The sequence below is a fragment of the Syngnathus scovelli genome, chromosome 3 (assembly GCF_024217435.2).
Source record: "Syngnathus scovelli strain Florida chromosome 3, RoL_Ssco_1.2, whole genome shotgun sequence".
NCBI lineage: Eukaryota > Metazoa > Chordata > Actinopteri > Syngnathiformes > Syngnathidae > Syngnathus > Syngnathus scovelli.
The window spans coordinates 22,337,759-22,357,026 of record NC_090849.1 but is presented as its reverse complement, the minus strand read 5'-3'; the positions used below and the strand labels follow the sequence as shown (position 1 = coordinate 22,357,026).

The 19,268-nt window shown below is 45.4% G+C and overlaps 3 protein-coding genes and 1 long non-coding RNA gene across 5 annotated transcripts in view; 2 read left to right on the top strand and 2 right to left on the bottom strand.

The window, feature by feature from the left end:
* Positions 1–673: 673 nt before the first annotated feature.
* LOC125994239 (uncharacterized) lies at positions 674–2,473 on the bottom strand. The gene is made up of 3 exons (XR_007490548.1): positions 2,201–2,473; positions 1,521–1,589; positions 674–764 (listed from the first exon to the last, which is right to left on the bottom strand). It is a non-coding gene; the product is annotated as an uncharacterized lncRNA (long non-coding RNA).
* Positions 2,474–2,525: 52 nt separating this feature from the next.
* LOC125993948 (C-type mannose receptor 2) overlaps positions 2,526–19,268 on the top strand; it is a 77,936-nt gene continuing 61,193 nt past the window's right edge. Inside the window, exons 1-14 of one of the 2 annotated variants that reach the window (XM_068650166.1) lie at positions 2,526–2,826; positions 4,841–5,040; positions 5,106–5,212; positions 5,336–5,448; positions 5,518–5,571; positions 5,650–5,805; positions 5,891–5,973; positions 6,346–6,463; positions 6,539–6,586; positions 6,652–6,819; positions 7,677–7,796; positions 7,871–7,975; positions 8,062–8,085; positions 8,459–8,661. In XM_068650166.1, the coding sequence (XP_068506267.1) occupies positions 2,766–2,826; positions 4,841–5,040; positions 5,106–5,212; positions 5,336–5,448; positions 5,518–5,571; positions 5,650–5,805; positions 5,891–5,973; positions 6,346–6,463; positions 6,539–6,586; positions 6,652–6,819; positions 7,677–7,796; positions 7,871–7,975; positions 8,062–8,085; positions 8,459–8,661 (1,560 nt within the window). In that variant the 5' untranslated portion in view covers positions 2,526–2,765. Of the gene's footprint in view, positions 2,827–4,840; positions 5,041–5,105; positions 5,213–5,335; positions 5,449–5,517; positions 5,572–5,649; positions 5,806–5,890; positions 5,974–6,124; positions 6,272–6,345; positions 6,464–6,538; positions 6,587–6,651; positions 6,820–7,676; positions 7,797–7,870; positions 7,976–8,061; positions 8,086–8,458; positions 8,662–19,268 lie in introns of those variants that run through there. The other variant, XM_068650167.1, reaches the window with a different exon arrangement.
* Positions 11,012–14,697, top strand: LOC137840150 (brevican core protein-like). Its single transcript, XM_068650171.1, has 13 exons — positions 11,012–11,094; positions 11,161–11,295; positions 11,609–11,761; positions 11,926–12,060; positions 12,136–12,284; positions 12,360–12,480; positions 12,555–12,606; positions 12,677–12,743; positions 12,813–12,940; positions 13,011–13,060; positions 13,119–13,292; positions 13,388–13,533; positions 13,608–14,697. Exons 5-13 carry the CDS (start codon positions 12,237–12,239, stop codon positions 13,677–13,679), a joined length of 858 nt encoding a protein of 285 aa, XP_068506272.1. The 5' UTR covers positions 11,012–11,094; positions 11,161–11,295; positions 11,609–11,761; positions 11,926–12,060; positions 12,136–12,236; the 3' UTR covers positions 13,680–14,697.
* paip1 (poly(A) binding protein interacting protein 1) lies at positions 14,975–18,578 on the bottom strand. The gene is made up of 11 exons (XM_049763291.1): positions 18,145–18,578; positions 17,513–17,649; positions 17,226–17,417; positions 16,910–17,022; positions 16,713–16,824; positions 16,509–16,634; positions 16,317–16,426; positions 16,139–16,253; positions 16,002–16,056; positions 15,778–15,862; positions 14,975–15,658 (listed from the first exon to the last, which is right to left on the bottom strand). The coding sequence occupies exons 1-11, from the start codon at positions 18,353–18,355 to the stop codon at positions 15,571–15,573; spliced, it is 1,344 nt and encodes a 447-aa protein (XP_049619248.1). The 5' UTR covers positions 18,356–18,578; the 3' UTR covers positions 14,975–15,570.

Genomic DNA, 19,268 nt, shown 5'->3' with positions numbered 1-19,268 from the left:
TAAATTGTTGACTCATGTTTAGTGACACAAATTTGCTACTTGGGCCCCACATAACGGAACCATGTCGACAAGCCGTTAAAAATCCCCACTGACTCATGAGTCTAGTTTTTGATCCGTACACTTTGTCCCTGCGTTGGTTGTGGGAATTGCTTCATTCATCCCAAACACTATTTGTCACTTATACCCTCATAATAAATAAATGAATGAATGAATGAATGAACGAACGAATGAATGAATGAATGAACGAATGAACGAATGAACGAATGAACGAATGAACGAATGAATGAATGAATGAATGAATGAATGAATGAATAGGACATTCAAACATCACTGTTGTCTCCCGCAGTCAGAGTTTCACCGTGTGATTTTGGATTCACGTTTTACTACCACCGTTTATAAAACACATACCCGCACTATTGAAATTGAAAGGATTGCAACACTGAGCTAATCCCTCTTTTGCACTCATTTGCTGAGCCCTGCGACTCTTTTCTTAGCGCGCACCCACAAAGGCGCATGCGCACAGAGACTGCACATAGACAGCGGTTCTGTAGGGTGTAAGACATCCTAAATTGTGTCCATATAATAGGAAAAAAAAAACACATTCTACAAACGCATTTGCGTCTGTTTTTAAATACACCCCAAATGTAAAGATACAGTTTGAACTCACCTCGGGTGAATTTAGAGCCGTGGGGGTTCGTTCCATCTCATTGCCAACAGAGGGCGCACTTTGTAGGGTGCATTTTTTCTCAGGGGGGCCTCTCCGTCTGAAAGAGACAAAACGTACGTCTGTCCGATGTTTAAATCTCAGTTAAACATCATTGTATGGTACAAATAGGAAACGTTACACATTGTGAGACGCAATTTCAGTATTATGAGACATGCGCAGCAACTTCAAACAACTTTCAGTTCAAAACAAAAACACAAATCTCAACAATTTTTCAGTCTTTGCGAGTCTTGGAAGTCTGATGATGACCAACTGCTTCATCTCATTTCCAAGGTTACTTTGAGCTCGCTCAGAGATGGCAACAATGCATTTGACAAACTGGGGCATGTTAATTAAATACCAAGTTGTCCTGATAAGGAGCAGGGCCGATGGAAAAAGAAAAAAAAGATGCCAACTATGTTGCACTGCTGTTGGAAAAAGGGATGTCTCTTGCCTAGACAGATAATCATGCATCACAGCTAATGTTATGTTATCTAAGAAGCTTCTGTAGGCTTCATGGCACAAAGTTGGCAGATGAGGGCACACTTATGTCATCCACAGGGTGGAACACACCTTCGTAACCTACCTAGCATACCCAAACACAAATAACAAATGGTCACATTACAAAGATTTTATTGCAGGCAAACAATACTATAAATAAGATAAACACTTTATATATTAAAGAACATTCTTTCTGGTTGCTAATAAACAGTCCGAGTGTCAGATGACGACCGATCTTTAATGCAGTGGACTTGAGCCACTGACAGATGGCGACATTTTGCTTCTTTAAACATACTTACATATTTCCGATGCTCACCTGCTCTCAACTTTTTAACTTGCAACAAAACGATCGTCCGCAAAAATGACACTGGGTCCCCATTGTGAGCTGCAGTGAAAATGAAAGAAAATGTCACGTTTGTTTTCAAAACTTACATTATTTATTAAACTGACTTTTCTTTGCGATTTTTCTGGACATTTATTTAGCGCGCGGCCATGTCGCTCGAGACCTCCCAAGACATCTCATGGTCTATTGCTCAAATTGATAATAACAAATAAAAAGTATCCACTTAGGGACAAAATTCAATAACAACTAAAAAGTATCCACTTAGGGACAAAATTCCCCTAAGTGGATACTTTTTAGTTGTTATTATCTATTTGACCAATAGTGAACAACAATGTGTCTTTGTGCTCTTATTAAACAAACGTATCGTTGTGGAAGAAGCCTTGAACGTTCTGACGACTCCCCCGCAGCAAAGCCAAAGGAGTGTGACGAGTGCAAAGTCATTTTTCAATTTGTTCGCCATAGCTGGATGGTGCTGTCACGTGTCTGCCGGTCAGAAGGAACGACTCGGCCCCGCCCCCTGGTTTCAGGCAACCTTGGACTCGCAACATAAGTAACAAGCAGTGTTGCCGTTTGTGCGTCTGCTCCCTCTTGTTGAAAACCGAGCCCCCCTTTCTAGTCGACCTCAAGATCATCATGAAAATAGTCGGGCTTACCGGTCGATCAGATTCATTTGCTCATCCTCGTTGATTTTCATTCAAAAGCACGTCCGCTAAATGTATTTTCTCATGTTCTCCGAAAACCAACACGAATTCTGAGAGGCGTGAACGGAAAAGCTTCTGTAGTCTTGTCAATACTTGAACCTAAATTGAGTCCAACTTTCATACTTGGATTTAATTATTTATATTTACAGTTAAATGAGTTGACTGCTTTTCGCTGTTGTTCACGTCCAGAACATTTACAAAGTTGCAAAACTAAAGGAGGGGACAGAGCTGTTTTCTTTCTTTTATTTATTTTTTATTTTTTTATTTTTTTTTTCCTTTTGGTCATACCCACACGCGCGCGCGCCACTCACCACGTCGCTTGCGAGTGCTTTGAGATGACTACCTTCGAATGTGACGTGTTTGACGTACGCGGCGTGTGGGCGCGGCCTGCCTCTGGCTCGGAGCAGGGTGCACCAAACGTCCGTTTCACTCTGGACTAGACTCCACGAGCTACTCGCAGTGAGGCGACTTATCATTTCTTTTCTCCCGACTGCAATCGTTGCGATTTTCTTCCAACATGTGGAAAGAACAAAATCGTGTTCTTCTCGTGATTGGCATATATTGGACATGTGCTTCAGGTAAGCAATTTGTGTCTTTAGTCCATTGAAACAACAGTCAAGAGCTGGAATGTACGGTACTGTGAGTTAGCATGACTGCATCTGCTTATCTTCTAACATGGCGGTGCCTGAGATAAAAAAAATGAATAAAAAAATGAATCATTGCAATGTCACACATTTGGACGGCAAAAACTCATTATTCGGACACTTTGATGTAGTTGCTGTGTACAACTTGGTTTGAGAGGAGCACGATTGCTTTGTGGCGTGTGGTCAATTGTCCCAGACCGGTCGACTTTGAAATGACGAGCTAAAACCGTTGAGTCAAATGTCTTTGGGCTTTTTTTTTTTTTTTTTTTTTTTACGGCGGCAAACGAGCCGCTTGTGAATATTTAAGTGCGCACTGGCTGTCAGTATGATGTGTATTGAAGTTGAGCATGGAACTTTAAAATATTCCATCTAAAATTGCTCTTTTATTTTGAAAACCGAATGTGTTTGTATGTGCTGTCGCGTTACTGGGCTTTTCCTTGCATCTCTTTTTTCCGTGTTTACTTTTGTTTTTCCTTCGCTCTGTTTTTTTTATTTTTTATTTTTTTATTCCTAAAACATGGGCACGCTTGGAATTCAGGAGCGGCTGATTGGACTTTGTGACACTTAGATGAGTTGCACCGTTAGGGTTAAAGACAGAGAATGTCAACAAGACACAATAATAATACATTATATATAATAATAATAATAATGATAATAGTGATAATACTAGTTTAATAATAATAAAAGTAATAAATGTATTATTACTAATAATAACGATGATAATAATAATAATAATAAATAAGAACAATCATTTCTTATACAATATATTATGCACATGTGTATATAGACGAGCTATTTCTTGGCGCCCCTATGATAAGAATATTTTCATGAATTATATGAGCTAATTATAATGAAGAATAATCAATCATTATTAGTCATTATTATTCATAGTTTCTTACAGTCCTTGATGGAGTATTAGCAATCATTTCCTACAGCCCCTTTGTACAATAGATATTTCTTAGCATCTCTGTTATAAAGAAATCATGGCTATTATGATCTAAATATAGATCATAATCATTAGGTTATATTAATAATGTAATTGTATTATTAATAATACACCTTCGTGTTTGGTCTGTTATCGTCACACACAAAAAAGTTGCAACACAGTTGCGCAGTTCATAATATCGCTGTGCATCATCAAAATGTGTCGGCATATGTTTTCAAAGATTGCAAAATTGAGTAGGACTTTTAGGAGACTGATTTCAATGCGTGTTCATTTCTCCTAGTGAATCGCAGGGCTTATCTGAATAATTGCATTTGCCCCTCAGAGTCCATGCTTATTAGCTTTGATTGATTGATTGATTGATTGAGCCCGCACTTTAAAAGCCCTTTTTCTCCATGAAACACTCAGGCCAGCCTGGCTTGCTTGGCTTTGTACTTTGATATAAGGAAGGACGGGCGGGCGGGCTTTCGGGCAGGCTTCTTGAGTTAACAAGGGGAGAGCGGTCCAACTGTTGCAACGTGTTCCATTCGATTGAGTTGCGTTGTGCTTTAGCACCCTCCAGTGGTGAAATGTGTGATGACCTGATTTGAGCTTAGGTCATTGGTACGTGCGTAACTGGTGGGTGGGGTAATTGCTGAGGGTGAAGAAGATGATGATGGCGTCTTTTAAGTGGAACAACTTGCACCATTGGTGGGCTGACGACATACTTTTTGCCCCACTGTACACCTGAAGCTTAGTATCATCACTTTGGGGCAATTGTGTGCAATCCTGGGCAGGCGTAAGTGATGCTTTTATGCGAACAATCAGCTGCTCCACTTTGCTGCATGGCGCTGGCTGGACCCAAAAATGAAGGACAGGCAAGTTTTTGGAAGGGGCCAAAGCGACAATGGGCGTTGGCCCCCCCTAAAGACAGAATCCTTGTTGAGATGCCCCCAATGAAGAGCACAGAGTAAAAACATGCAAGTGTTCCATCAGTGTGCTCTGATCCCCAAATTGTGCCTTCAGCCAGCAAGTGTCTGTCCAAGTGGCTCGAGCACGACTCCAGCTGCTACAAGAAGGAGGAGGAGCCCAACGGTTGGCTGGGGGCCTGGCACCACTGCGTCTTGCAGGGCGGCGACCTGGTCTCCATCACCTCCTCGGCCGAGGAGGACTTTGTGAAGCGCACCATGGGCAACACCCGCTTCTGGCTGGGACTCTCCAACCAGGTGAGACGGAAGCAGTCGTGGACTCTGCAGCCACAACTGGAACGGTTTTCTTTTTTGCCCCCCAGAAATGCGACGACGTCTGGTGTCGCTTTGAAGGCGGGAGCCAGAAGCTGACCTGGTCCGATGGCAAGACAACGACACACACCAACTGGGCCTCGGACCAATTTAAAAGGTAAGAAGTCACATCTTCGCATGCTGTTGTCAGGCGGACACGCTTAAAGGTTCTGGAACCAACTTTGAGAACGAGCACTCAAGGAAAAGTAGGAAAATGTTCCTTTTTATAATCTACCGACAGCGCCGACGTCGCGTCCTGCGCCTACGTCAACCAAGGAGCTTATCTTTTGCCTGGGAAGTGGAGGTCTGGCTCCTGCGCTTCCTCGTTGGCCTACATGTGCAAACGGCCGCCGAGTAAGTCTGCACGTCCGTGGTCACGTTGCTGATGAAAGGTGAGATGCGCAAACGGGTCTTTTTTTGCAGGCTGCCCGGACGGACAGACGTGTACCTCCAAAAGTGTTTCTGCTGTAATGAAGAGTGAGTTGCAGCACGCTTATTTGCACTTGAACCACGTCGTCATGGTTTCCTCTTCAATGTTTTTCTTTGTGGCCTCAGCTTCCGACTGCAACGATGGCAACTTGCTTTATGGCGATGATTGCTATCTTTTTGACGCGACGCGTAGAACTTGGGAGGATGCCGAGAACTTCTGTCTCGCCCGGCGAGGACACCTGGCTAGCATACACTCTAGGCAAGATGCCGGATTCATTATTGGTGAGCACCAAGAAGAACCGCCGCAGTCGTCATTTGGCTGAAGCTAAAATGCCCTGAAGCTCTTGTTCTCCTTCCTTTCATCAAGATCACTCAACTTACGTTGTGACTTGGTTGGGAGAAAAGAAGAAGGGCAACAACTACGAGTGGACTGACGGAACACCTTCTAATGTAAGTGGATTGCTGAAGGCCTTTGGAAAAGTCATGTTGCAGGCATCCGTCTTGTCTGGAGGCATCGGGCAGCCGCTTACAAAGTATTGGCGCTCTGATTTTAGAGAGGAGGCGGTTAAGATGATATATCCCGGCCGGTGGCTGGGGTTTGTCGGGTTAGTTGCTTTGTGCACGTTTCCCCCAGACTTGCCAGGGCGGGCACAACGTTTTATTGCGATGTTCATACTACTTTGACTGCCAAAGTGAAGCCAACAACCAAAGTGAAACTTTAATGAGAGAAGCTACGAAAACGCTGCAAGTGAGGAAATGCGGCGGGAAGATGACCACATTGAATGCAACGCGCTAAAGTTCTGTCCAAAATTTCATCCGCAGGACTACGGTCAATATTATTACTACTCCAATTATGGTGTGTGTTCCCGCTTGCATACCAACTACAACCTGGACAGAAAGGGTGCTTGCAGCTGGACGTACCCACTGGTCTGCAAAACAGGTGCAAACGTCCCTCCCGAGCGCCCCTTTAGGATGTGTCAAGCATTGGCTCATATTCGCTGCCCTTTTTCTGCAGCCAAGCGCGGAGGGCCTCCACAGCTGCCACCATTAGTCGGCCAGCCGGGTAGGTGTCCGGCACTGCCGCCGTCTTGCGCTGTCTTGCGCTGTCTTACGCCGTCTGGCTCGCAGACTGGACTGAGAAATGCGGCTGGTGGCTGGACTACCCAACCAACGACTTCTGCTACCTGATGATCCGCGAGCCCACCGAGACCTGGCAGGAGGCGCAAGACGACTGCCAACGCCTCCAAGGGAACCTGCTCAGCATCGCCGACGACCATGAGCAGACCTTTGTACATGGTAGGCGGCCATGAAATGAAATATTGGCCATGAACAAGTTGCTGTTGTTATATGTTCATTCTGAACCTATTTAAAACATGAAAATAGGAAAATAAAACACTAATAAAGTGCCATGTCCAAGTCACTGAAAGAAACAACCCAAAACCCCCAACAACAAAGAATGCTCGAGTAGGAGGAAGCAGAGCTTTTTCGATTCCATTCAACAAATAATTCAATCAATAAAACCGAAGTGGACACACTTTCAGATTCCTTTTTGCATGTATGTAGTCAGTTTTGTTTCAATTTCCCCCCCCCCCCCCCCCCACATGTTAAGAAAGCAGTTTCTCGACACTTTTTTGAAACACTTTGATGTTTTCACTATTTACTTAGGTGCTCATTTTCCAGACCATTCCACAATTTCAACCGTTTTATGATCACGTTCCTTCTTACGTGTCCTCATAATGCTGGTTAATTTATTCTTGTATTTTTATGAATTGTTTACACAGCGTGTTTTTCTTCTCCTCGCAGGCCTTTTTAATTCTTTAGTGACCCACATGGGCTCTTTGCCTCTTTTTTGTATTATTTGTTGACAGGACAGGTTTTATGGTATAATGTTGGAAAGAAAGGGAGCGAGATATACTTGCAACATCAGCATTTTGTTTTTGTTGAGGTCTGATCCCCTCAGCCGTCTGCCCTGTTTCAGTAGCTCCAATTTGTGTTTGCCAACCACACTGTTATGGCTGCTTTTAATATTTCTCGATGGTCCCCCTGCCTAACTCAATTCCTTTTGAGCTGAGAAAGTCGATCACCTGGAGCTCAACGGATGACGCGTCCTCCTCACTCGGCTCCTCTTGATGATGTCGTTCATTCTGGTACAGGTTACATCAAGGCTCTGACGGACGCATCCTCTCTGTGGTTGGGCGCCAATGTCTCCATCCAGAACGAAGGCAGCAAGTGGGTTGACGGATCCCTGGTCCACTACGTCTACTCTGCTTTAGGTTTGTCGGAGACGGTTGTCTGCTGCATTTTGGAGGAACGGAGGAGCGCTGAGATCTTCTTTCCCGCCCCCCAGGTACCGCCGCTGGAAATTGTCTTTCCTTCCTCACTGGCAACAGCAACTGGGAGTACGACTCGTGCGACGAGAAGAGAGGTTACGTCTGCAAGAAGAGAGGAAATGGTAAGTGAGAGGCAACGCCCCACCGACTGTCATCGCTCCTTGACGCCTGTCTGTGCCTTGACGTCAATTTTCCTTTCCTCTTGCAGTAGAGGCTACGCCGGCTCCTGAGTGTAAGTCGCCTTTGACTGCGTCGAAAACAACGACCCTGGAGTCACACCATGCCAACCAACAAATTGTGTGCTTTTTCATGAAGTACTCAGCCACGTGTTGAATGTTTTTTGCATCGTTTTACCTTGTACAGCGGCACTTTGGTTGTTTCCCAAGCGCGAAGGTGAATGTTCCGGAATCCTTTCAAAATGTAAACGTCTCTGATGCCATTGGGCTAAGCTAACTAAGTCGAGTCCCGGATCTTACAATTTGCCCGAGAAAATGTAGATTTGGTCAGCCGTGACCCGCAAATTGCCCTTTGCTCAAAATGGTGGACTGGAGGGCAAAAACAGGCGTGTGCTCTGATCTGTTCCCCAAATCAAATTGTGCCCTCAGCCAACAAGTGTGCTCCCGGGTGGCTCGAGCACGACTCCAGCTGCTACAAGAAGGTGGAGGAGCCCAACGGTTGGGTGGGGGCCTGGCACCACTGCGTCTGGCTGGGCGGCAACCTGCTCTCCGTCACCTCCTCGGCCGAGGAGAACTTTGTGAAGAGCACCATGGGCGAGGACACCCCCTTCTGGCTGGGACTCTCCAACCAGGTGAGACGGAAGCGGCAGTGGACTCTGCAGCAACGACTGGGACTGTTGTTCTTTTCCCCCCCAGAAATGCGACACGTTCTGGTGTCGCTTTGAAGGCGGGAGCCAGGAGCTGACCTGGTCTGATGCCGAGACAATGAATCACACCAACTGGGCCTCAAATCAACTCAAAAGGTAAGACGTAACAACTTTGCATGCTGTTGTAAGCCGGAGGATCCAATTTCGAAAACGGCCACTTGGGGAAAGGAAAGAAAAGAAAAACACGGGAAAATAATTACTTTTTACGTTTTCTTTTCTCCCGACAGTGCCAACGTTGCGTCCTGCGCCTACGTCAACCAAGGGGGAAAGGGTGATCCCGGCAAGTGGCGGTCTGGCTCCTGTCTTTCCTCGTTGGCCTACATGTGCAAACGGCCCCTGAGTAAGCCTGCACGTTTGTAATCAAGTTGACTTTGAAAAGAGAAAAGCTCAAACAGGTCTTTTTTTTATGCAGACTGCCCGACGTGTTCGCCCAAAAGTGGTCCTGCTATAGTGACGAGTGAGTTGCAGCACACTTATTTGCACTTGTCGTCCATCTTTTCATGGGCATATTTTTCTTTGTGGCCCCAGCCTCCGACTGCCACGACAACACCTTCCACTATGGCGATTATTGTTATCATTCCGAGAAGACGGTTAAAACCTTTGAGGATGCCGAGAAGTTCTGTCTTGCCCGGGGAGGCCACCTGGCTAGCGTCCACTCCAAGAAAGAGGCCCAATTTGTGTATGGTGAGCACCAAGAGCAACAACCGCTGCAGTCGTCATTTGACCGAAGCTCTTTTTGCCCTGAAGCTCGTGTTCTCCTTCCTTTCCTCAAGATCACTCGCAGACCTCACAATCTGCTTTCGTGGGACTCAAGAAGGAGGACGACGACGACAAATACGAGTGGAGTGACGGAACAACCTACGTAAGTGAAATGCCTTTGAAAAAGTCATTTTTTAAAAGATGAGCTGGGAAAGTCCAAATTTGAGCAGGATAAAAGTGGAGAAATGCCGCTCGAGGCTTCAACGATTGTCTTGTTTTGGAGGGGAAATGGGTAAAACTTGGGCGCGAGTGAGCGACTGCCGAGGAAGGGGCGTTGGGAAGCCGAGCGGACAGAGTCCAACACGCTCATGTCGTCCGCAGAAATACGACGATTGGGAAGATGGCGACGCCACGGGGAACTGCGCATTCCCAAATTCTGCTGGGAAGTTGAGTGCCAGCTCCTGCACAACGCAGCGGCCATTTGTCTGCAAAGCAGGTGCGAACGCCCCTCCCGAGCGCTCCTCCTGCACACATCAAGCATTTGCTCATGTTTGCAAACACCCCCTCCCCCCTTCCCCCGCAGCCAAGCACGGAGGGCCTCAACAGCTGCCACCATCAATCGGCCAACGACGTAGGTGTCGTCGCGCACTGCAGCCGTCTTGCCCCACCGGCACGCCGTCTTATGCTGTCTTACGTCTGCAGGCTGGACTGAGAAATGCGGCTGGTGGCTGGACGACCCCACCGACGACTTCTGCTACCTGTTCAAGTTTCAGGCCACCAAGACCTGGCAGCAGGCGCAAGCTTACTGCAAAGGCCGCCAAGGGAACCTGCTCAGCATCGCCGACTCGCTCGAGCAGCGCTTCGTACACGGTAGGAGGCCATGAATTAAAATATATTGGTCATAAACAAGTGGATCAATTCTTATTTTCCAACAAGAAATAGAAGCTAAAGTAAATCGAAAAAGGCGTCATGTCTTCGTACGCGGTAGGCTGGCCATGAATTTGCTAAGACTTTGAGAAAAACTTTTTTTTTTTTCCTGCTACGCCTTCCTTTCCAACTCAAAACCTGATAAACCTGAGACATGGCCAGCTATGCTTGGGTGTTTTTTTGGTTTGTTTCACTCTTTGTTGCAGTATTGTTAGCACTTTGTCACGCCCGTGCCACATCCATCAAGTCGGAAGTGCAGAGTCAAGTGTTGAGTCGTTGAATAATCTTGCATCTTCTCTTTGGGATCCAAAGGTATCGCCAAGACTCTGATCGGTGATGATGCCTCCCTGTGGTTAGGCGCCAGCGCCTCCATCGAGCATGACGGCGGCAAGTGGGCTGACGGATCCCCCTTCTCTTACCTCCACTCGAGTGCAGGTCGGGCCGAGGCGGTTGTCAGCTGCACTTTGGAGGAACGGATGAGCGCTCAGAGCTTGTTTCCCCTCCCTCCCTCCATCCAGGTGTCACTGAAGGGGGGAAATGTCTTTCCTTGCTCACTGGCAGCGGGGACTGGGAGCGTGACAAGTGCGACAACAAGAAAGGCTACGTCTGCAAGAAAAGAGGAAAAGGTAAGTGAGATGTGACGCCCCGCACTGGATCGTCGTCACGTGTCGACATCCACGTTCTGGTTCCCGCTTGTAGGAAAACCAGCAAAACCCCAGCTGCCACATGACGGTAAGTCACCTTGGGCGTCTCTGTAAAAAAAGACATGGAGAGAAGTCAACGGTTGTGCTCTCACAGGCTACAAGGAGCAACGTTTCTGCCAAGACGATTTGAAATCCCTCAAATGTCCCGCTGAAAGAGTCATCCGCATACAGTCGGCTTTCCATGGACGGAAGCAAAGCGACGTCTGTCCCAGTGGCGGCGGATCACGCGGTAAGAATCCTCCAGTGGCATCGTTGTTTTTGGCTCGCTGTCCTGGAGCCGTTTCTGTCACGAGGCTTTCACACGCCGTCAGCGTTGGAGGTAACTCAATATCAATTTGCATGGACGTGTGAGCGACGGCAATAGAAAATGTTGATTTGACTTTGAATAAAAATAGAAAACGATGAAAAAGAGCTAAGCCGCGCGCTTTTTGGATTCCTCTTTTTCTAATAGTCATTAACCATTAAAATCCCCTACGTCCTGTGACAAGTTGAAGTCAGTATGTAAGTGTGCGTGTGAAATGGCGGCGTGTTGTCACTTGCAGATGACTGCAGGGTGGAAGGGGCTCTCCGTCACTTCAGAGGATTGTGTGACAACTATCAGATTTGCCCCATTTACCCCATTTACCTTACGGATACGGACTCCTGCCCTGGTGTCTCCAAATACCTCCACGTCGTCTACAGCTGCGAGAAGAAAGGTGGGCTTCACATCCTGACACTTGCCGATGGATGATGTGCCAAGGAAAGAATCCAACGGATCCCCAGATAGAGCGTCGGCTAGGAACGGGTGACCAGACGTGAGAATGAATGAGCGAGCGTTCCTTCCACATTGTCTTTTTTTTTTTTTTTTGTCTTTCCCCAGTGTGTCTTGATAGTCTGGGCATCGCTGACGGGAGGATCCCAGACTCTTCTTTTTCAGCCTCTTCCTCTGCGATCAATGCCGAACCTCACAAAGCGCGTCTGGGGGGCAGCGGTTGCTGGAGAGCCTCCGAAATATGTACGTAAAAACAAAATCACAGCTCGTTTGTCGTAGTTTGGTATCGTGAGCAATGGAATGCCTTCCGCCCTCAAGTCGACAGCTGGATCCAGGTGAACCTCGGTCAGAACTTCAAGGTGACAGGCGTCGAGACCCAGAAGTGTACATACCAAGGGCAAAGTTCCAGCGTATTTGAGATGCTGTTCAGTATTGACGGAGTGACTTGGCATCGCCACCCAGTACAGGTGGGCGGTCGCTGGCTCTCGACTTTGCTTCCAGGCTGTTCGCGTTCCTTGCAAACGTGCGTGTTTTCTTTCCAGCCTTCTGTGGGGACGTATATTCTAACCAGGCCCGTGTTCGCCCAGTACGTCCGCCTCCTGCCAATGTTTTTGGGCCTACGCTTTGACGTCTTTGGGTGCACGTCTGACGACAGCGCTCGCGGTGAGTACGACGTTTGGAGCGCAGTGAGAAACAGATTTTGATTGATTTGATTGACTTTCCCTTCTGATCCACAGACATCTTATGCAGCAGCAGAGCCACCGACCTCAGCCTCGACGGTCCAATGACGTGAGTTGGACTTGATAAAGACGTTTCTTGCCGAAAAGCCTCCTCCTTACTAAACAAACTGCTTCCGCAGGGTCCGGTGCCCACTGGGCTGCGCCCAAGCCCGCTACAGGGTCTACGGAACACGGATCTACGAACAGGTATATTAATTACCGCACGACCTGCAAGTGGAGTTCTTGTTGTATATCTGAGACGTTCTCTGAGTGCAGGACTCAAACGTCTGCGCGGCTGCTATTCACTCTGGCGTCATTGAGATTGGAGGAGATGTGACTTTGCAGAAGAGACCGCCACAGAAAGTCTACAACGGCTCCACCTGTAACGGAATCACCTCGAAAGTGTGCGTGCTCCGCTTTCACTGGCGAGTCCACTTAAAGACGCCCGGCTCATTCTCACTTTACTGTCTGCAGATATACTGACGAACATGCTCCGTCTCCGTCTTACACTTTTGCTGACCCGGGTGAGTAGAATGTCCAGAATAGAAAGCATTTCTTCACGTGACGCCATTTTGCACGCAGAGCCGAGATGCTTGGGACCTGACTGGGAGGAGTTTGCGGACTTCTGCTACAAACGTTTTAATGATACAAAGAAGTGGCACGACGCTCAACAGTCCTGCAGGAGTCTCGATGCCAATCTAGTGTCCATTCGCTCCGAGGCTGAGCAGGATTGGCTGCACGAACTCGTGAAGCATGGTGCGTGCGTGCGCGCTAAGCGCCGCTCACATCGGTTCGATATCTGCCATATCTGGAAAGCGAATGAGAGCCCTGTCGCCGTTTGTCCTCTGCAGCCCCCGGAGACACGTGGACCGGACTGAAGGACCCGGTCAATCTCGGCAGATTCGTGTGGTCGGACCGTCGGGAGGTGACCTTCACCAACTGGGCTCCGGGAAAACCTACCGGCCTGATGGAGAATTGCGTGGCCACCTTGAGCCAGGTAGGTGCAGAAAAGATTGGCCCACTCGCCGAAGACAAGTTTAGATTTAAAATCAATCTCATTTTGACTTTCAGTCTGGCAAATGGAAGATGGTGTCCTGCATGGAATTAAACGGCTACGTGTGTAAGATGCCCACAGCGCGTTAGCCGCTGGATTTGGAAAGTGCCAATGCAAGTTGTGAGTAATCATATGAACCTTGCATGATCATTCTGCTTGGTTTACCATGCATTTTGATTGACTGATTGATTTACCATGCATTATTATGATTGATTAACCATGCATTGGTCGTCTTGTTAGTTAGCATGTGTTATGATTCTGTTTAAGTTACCATGCATTCTTCTTCTTCTTGACTTAACATGTGATAATATGATTTACCATACATTATTATTATTTTGTTCAATTTACCATGCATTATTATGAATGATTAACCATGCATTGGTCTTTTTGTTAGATTTACCATGTGTTGTTATTATTCTGTTTAAGTTACCATGCATTCTTCTTCTTCTTGACTTAACGTGATAATATGATTTACCATACATTATTATTATTTTGTTCAATTTACCATGCATTATTATGAATGATTAACCATGCATTGGTCTTTTTGTTAGATTTACCATGTGTTGTTATTATTCAGTTTAAGTTACCATGCATTCTTCTTCTTGACTTAACATGTGATATTGTGATTTACCATGCATTATTATTATTATTTTGTTCAATTTACCATGCATTATCATGATTGATTAACCATGCATTTTTGTTAGATTTACCATGCGTTATTATTCTGTTTAAGTTACCATGCATTCTTCTTCTTGACTTAACGTGTGATATTATGATTTACCATGCATTATTATTATTTTGTTCAATTTACCATGCATTATTATGATTGATTAACCACGCATTAGTCGTCTTGTTAGATTTACCATGTTATTATTCAGTTTAAGTTACCATGCATTCTTCTTCTTGACTTAACATGTGATATTATGATTTACCATGCAATATTATTTTGTTCAGTTTACCATGTTATTATTCTTAGATTTACCATGCATTTTCATACTTGATTTCTTATATTTCATTCACTTATTGTTAAATTTACCATGCATTATTATTCCATCTGTTTTACCATGTTTAATTGACCCCAAAAAAACAATAAAATAATAAAGACAATTGGTGTCACCTCTCAACTCATTGGTTAGTTTACTGATTTGGACAGAGATCATACTTTAGTACTCCCGATGTACGAGTATTGGTCAGACCTCCTCATGACGCCATTTTGGTGCATTTTTGCATGGCTCTTTGTTTTTTTCGCTTTTGGAAAGCTTTTGATTGTACAGACCACTAGTGGTAATCCTCGGATCGGACAAACCTTCACACGTCATAATACAAGGGAAGCAAACTAACTCAAAACGTACATTTAGCATACGCCAGCAGAAATAACAAAGGGTCACATCATAAAGATTTAATTGCAGGCAAACAATACTATAAATATCATAAGCACACAATATCGTATAAAAGAACGTTCTTTTTGGCAGCCTCTGTGGTGGTTGCCAATAAACAGTCCTTGAGTGTCAGATGACGACGGATCCTTAATGCAGTGGACTTGAGCCACTGACAGATGGCGACATTTTGCGTCTTTAAACATACTTACACATTTCCGATGCTCACCTGCCTTTTTAACTTGGAACTAAACCAGAATACTTCTATGAAATACAAAGGACACAGCAATCCATATACTTCTTGGTGCTTATTTTGGGCTTAAACTAGTTTCAAGAAGGCCGAATGATACTTCTGGAAAAACAAACAAAACAAGAAACAAAACAATGCCAAAATAGCTACCTTTCCAACTGCCTTTTTTAATTTTTTTTTTTTTTATGTATCACTCCATGGATTGTCTGCCTTTTCTAATCTACTCTGACTGGAGACAAAGCGTCGGAATTGCATCTATAAACAGCTTTGTTAAAATGCAGCCAAATGATATTTGGAGGTTATGAAACAGTAGCTTGCGTCGGTCGCTTCACAATTTTGGAGTGGCCCCTTGTGTTATTGCTGTCGTTTCCTCTCTGACTCCAAATAGAAACTCTCAAAGGCTTCTTCGATCTCCGGATCCATCTCATCGTCAAAGTCGTATCTGTGTACGGAGCACGAGACGTTTTTTTTTTTTTTTTTTTTCCCCCCCCAGAATTACACGCAGAATTGTTGGGAAAAGGGTTCGGGGACTCGGGAGCGACGAGAAGAAAAACTACTTACTCATCATCTTCAGTTTCATTTTCCCCACCGAAATCATGGAAGTAGTCTTGCTTTTCCATGAGCTCCTGGTATTTCTCGGCATATTCTGCGGAAGCAAAATAATCCCATTTAAAAGGAGAAACGTTTTCCTCCTACTTTACAGAGGGAACACAGTGAGTCAAGTAAGAAGAAGAAGAAAAAAAAAAAAAGCTCAGGTTTAGCATCGAGCGATCGGACAGTCTTACCTGGGTCTGCAGCTGTAAAAGGAGTTCCGTCCTCCGTGTAGAAAGTGGGTTCATTCTATCGGAGAAGAAAAAAAAAAAGCAGCGTTAATAACCAACAAATGAAGAAGGAAGAGATGTCCCGCCCACGCCACATTCACCATGAAGTAGTTGGGGTCGTTGTCGGGCGTAGCATTGCTGCTCGCCGCGGCGCACACTCTCCCCCAGTCACTGGAGCGCAGCTCCACCAGCTTTAGAAGCATTTGCCGCACATCCCTGAGGTGGAAAGTAGACTTGCTCACGTTGACGCAACGTGTCCAGCGGCTTACAAGCACACACCTACTGCACGTGGCATCCAGTACAATGGTTTCTATCCTCTGGATCAGCGCGTCCATGAACGTCGTCTTGCCTTGTTCTTTCCACGCGTCGTCCAAGGCGGAGCCGGTCAGCTGCAAAGTGTTGAAAAAGAAACCGGCACATTCCTAGCAATTGCTCAGTTGGATCACGCCGAGTCATTAAAGCTTTCCAAACCTTGAGCAATTTGACAGCACAGATGATGTTTGCGTCCACTGGATTGGAGAGCAGCGAGTTCAACAGGTCTTTCAATGCCATCAGGAGGACGTTGGCTCGAGTTACACTTCCGTTGCTACTCTTCAACTGAACACAAGCACATTGAGCGAGAGGCCTTTGCGCACATGGCGCTACCTGCTGCCATCTCGTTGATCGGCTTTTTACCTCCAGATGAAGGTAGAGCTCACCAAGAAAGAGCGCAAATGCGTGGAACTTTTTCTGTGTTTCAGGGTCTCCTTGCACGGCAACTTCTCTCTGCATAAATTCTTTTTGACACCTGCAACACGCAGTGCTTTGTTGTTGTGTGGTGAGGGGAAAAAAAACAGAACTACCGGGAACTGTATAATAGAAGGGAATTTTACTTTTGCAGGAGCAGCTGGCGAAAGTTACCACCGGGTGGGCTGAGGTTGAGATGATGGGACAGGTAGTTGCAAAGTCGTGCGCCCGTGTAAGCGAAGTTGGGGATGGCGGTGGACTGCAATGAAAACATTTTGTGACAATCCCCAGAGCACAAGCGTGTGTTTTGCACATAATGCATGCATGGTCATACAGCACTCATAGTAGGGCGAAACAATTTTGGATTATTATTGTTTTTTTTTGTGTTTTTTTTTTTTACAAACACAGGCATTAAGTATTAGAAGATAGAATATCAGAAATATGATAAAGAAAGAGCCATACCTCTGTGTAGATCAACTCCACCAGTTCTGCCAACAACTGCACGGTCGTAACATACGAATTTAGCACGCTGGTTATGTGTTCAACGTCCGACTCAAACATTCCCGGTGAGGAGCTCAGGTGGCAAAGGAAATCCCGCACCATGTCAGCCAAGGTCGGAGCACTCCAAGTGTCATCATTGTCCTCATAGAAAGCCTGGACATTGACGGGGAAAAGGCAAAACAAGAGAATCATCTTGTTGACACTGTTTTAAATGGGAAAGAAAAGAATGGCCTGATTATGCTGCTTACGTCATTTTGGTACCCAGCGGTTGGGACAAACTCTGGGGCGCTGGCAGAGAGCTTGGACGACTCAACCAAGGAATTGAAATGATGACTCCCCACAGACACTGTGGCGTTGTGTTGATCTGTGTTCTGTCTTTTACTGTCTGAAAGTAGAGGAAGGAAAATTGGCAACAAAAGTATCAAGCGCTTACACGAGAACTCATGGTTACCTCAGGAGTTGTCTCGCTTTTTTAATATGTCGGACTGAGAGTGATTTCATAATACTGGTCACATGATCACAACACCTAAGTGCCACAGTAAACGTTCGTTTTAAGTTTTACTTCGATGTTTCATCTTTAAACGGGGCTTATGTAGAAATCGACAAACGAGTATTTTTAACTTGTCCCCACGTCCGACATAAAAATCCTAAATTAGCACCAGTTCGAGGTTATTTTCGTTTTGCGCTCACGACGACACTTGCACATTTAGAGGTGGAGTAGCCGTTAGCCTTTTCGTGAAGTGGGGTGCGTTTAAATATGTTAGATGACGCACTTTGGCCTACAGTAACCTTCCAAAACAAGCGCAAGTTAGCATGGCTTGAAATATGAAAGCTAAACGCTAGCTAGCTAGCGTTAGCCCTCGGTCAGTTTGTTCCTTACCTCCACTAACACCTGCAGCGCCATTTTCAGTAGCCGTGCTAACGTTGCAATCCCCGGGAGCTGGATATGTTCGAGGCTGTCTCAAAGGTTCCCTTTGGTTAAAGATTGTCAAGCGACTGTCGCTGTCCCAACCTGAACTCTGGAGTGCAGCGTCTGCTGGAAGATTTCGGCTTCTCCCAGCTCCGGGAGCTCGATTAAAATTCTCGTTCATGACCCACTTGTTTGTTTTGGTTTTTCAGTTTCGTCGCTGAGAAGAAAACATCTAAAGAAAATGAAGAAAGTCCGTTTTTCCTAAAAATAAAACCCAAATACGGGTAGTTTAGAAACGCCAATTCCTTCGGTTAGATCATGTTGGCGTTTAGAACATTATTAACTTTTTGGGCCACTTCCTGACAACAACAGAAAACAGAGGGGTTTTAATATTAGAGGACGAATTGTCGTCACCTAGCGGTGTGGAGTGGAAGTTCACGTCCAAATGAAAAGTTCAAAGGCCGAGGAACGCCCTTACGACAAAATCAGTTATAGTTTCAAAACATTTTCCACCATCAATGGGACGTAACAATGTAATCCTTTTCATCAAAACATAGCATCACTCTCAACACACATAAATTAGCACAATACCAGTAAAGGTAAAGCAAAAATCACTCAAATATTACAGTAAATGCCCAATGGGAACACTAAATACAAAAATCTATTTTTTTTTTCTTGCCCAGCAAAACAATAGCAAGCAAAATGAATTTTGAAATGATTTTTTTTTTTCTCACTACAATATTTGGTATTTGCTCCATATATATAAAACTCTTGAATCTTGAATATGGGTAAAGTAAGTGTTCAAATAGTGTTTTTTTTTTTTTTTTTTTTTTTTTTTTTGCAGCAGCAAATGTACTATTAATACAGAATTTTCTATGTGACATTGTTCATTGTAATGCAGCCTAACTAATTTTCACCCCAAAGAATATATTCGGAAGCGCCTCTCCCACCTCGAGCTCATTCGGTAGCGGCGCATTGCAAACATGTGCTGCACCAGACTTCTCAGTGTAGGTATTCATTAGTTGTTTTCAGCCTGCAGCCATTTTCCACTTGTTTCCCAAAGCTGGATCGCATTATGCCCCAATGAATTCCCG

Bases quoted from the DNA above. Each gene is read 5' to 3' on its own strand.
- LOC137840150 (XM_068650171.1), top strand. From the start codon at position 12,237: ATGCTGTTCAGTATTGACGGAGTGACTTGGCATCGCCACCCAGTACAG. The intron at 12,744-12,812 runs GTATATTAATTA...CTCTGAGTGCAG, and splicing joins GAACACGGATCTACGAACAG to GACTCAAACGTCTGCGCGGC. The intron at 13,293-13,387 runs GTGCGTGCGTGC...TGTCCTCTGCAG, and splicing joins GCACGAACTCGTGAAGCATG to CCCCCGGAGACACGTGGACC.
- paip1 (XM_049763291.1), bottom strand. From the start codon at position 18,355: ATGAACGAGAATTTTAATCGAGCTCCCGGAGCTGGGAGAAGCCGAAAT. The intron at 17,418-17,512 runs GTAAGCAGCATA...GTCAATGTCCAG, and splicing joins CCGCTGGGTACCAAAATGAC to GCTTTCTATGAGGACAATGA. The intron at 16,825-16,909 runs GTAAAATTCCCT...TGCGTGTTGCAG, and splicing joins CGCCAGCTGCTCCTGCAAAA to GTGTCAAAAAGAATTTATGC.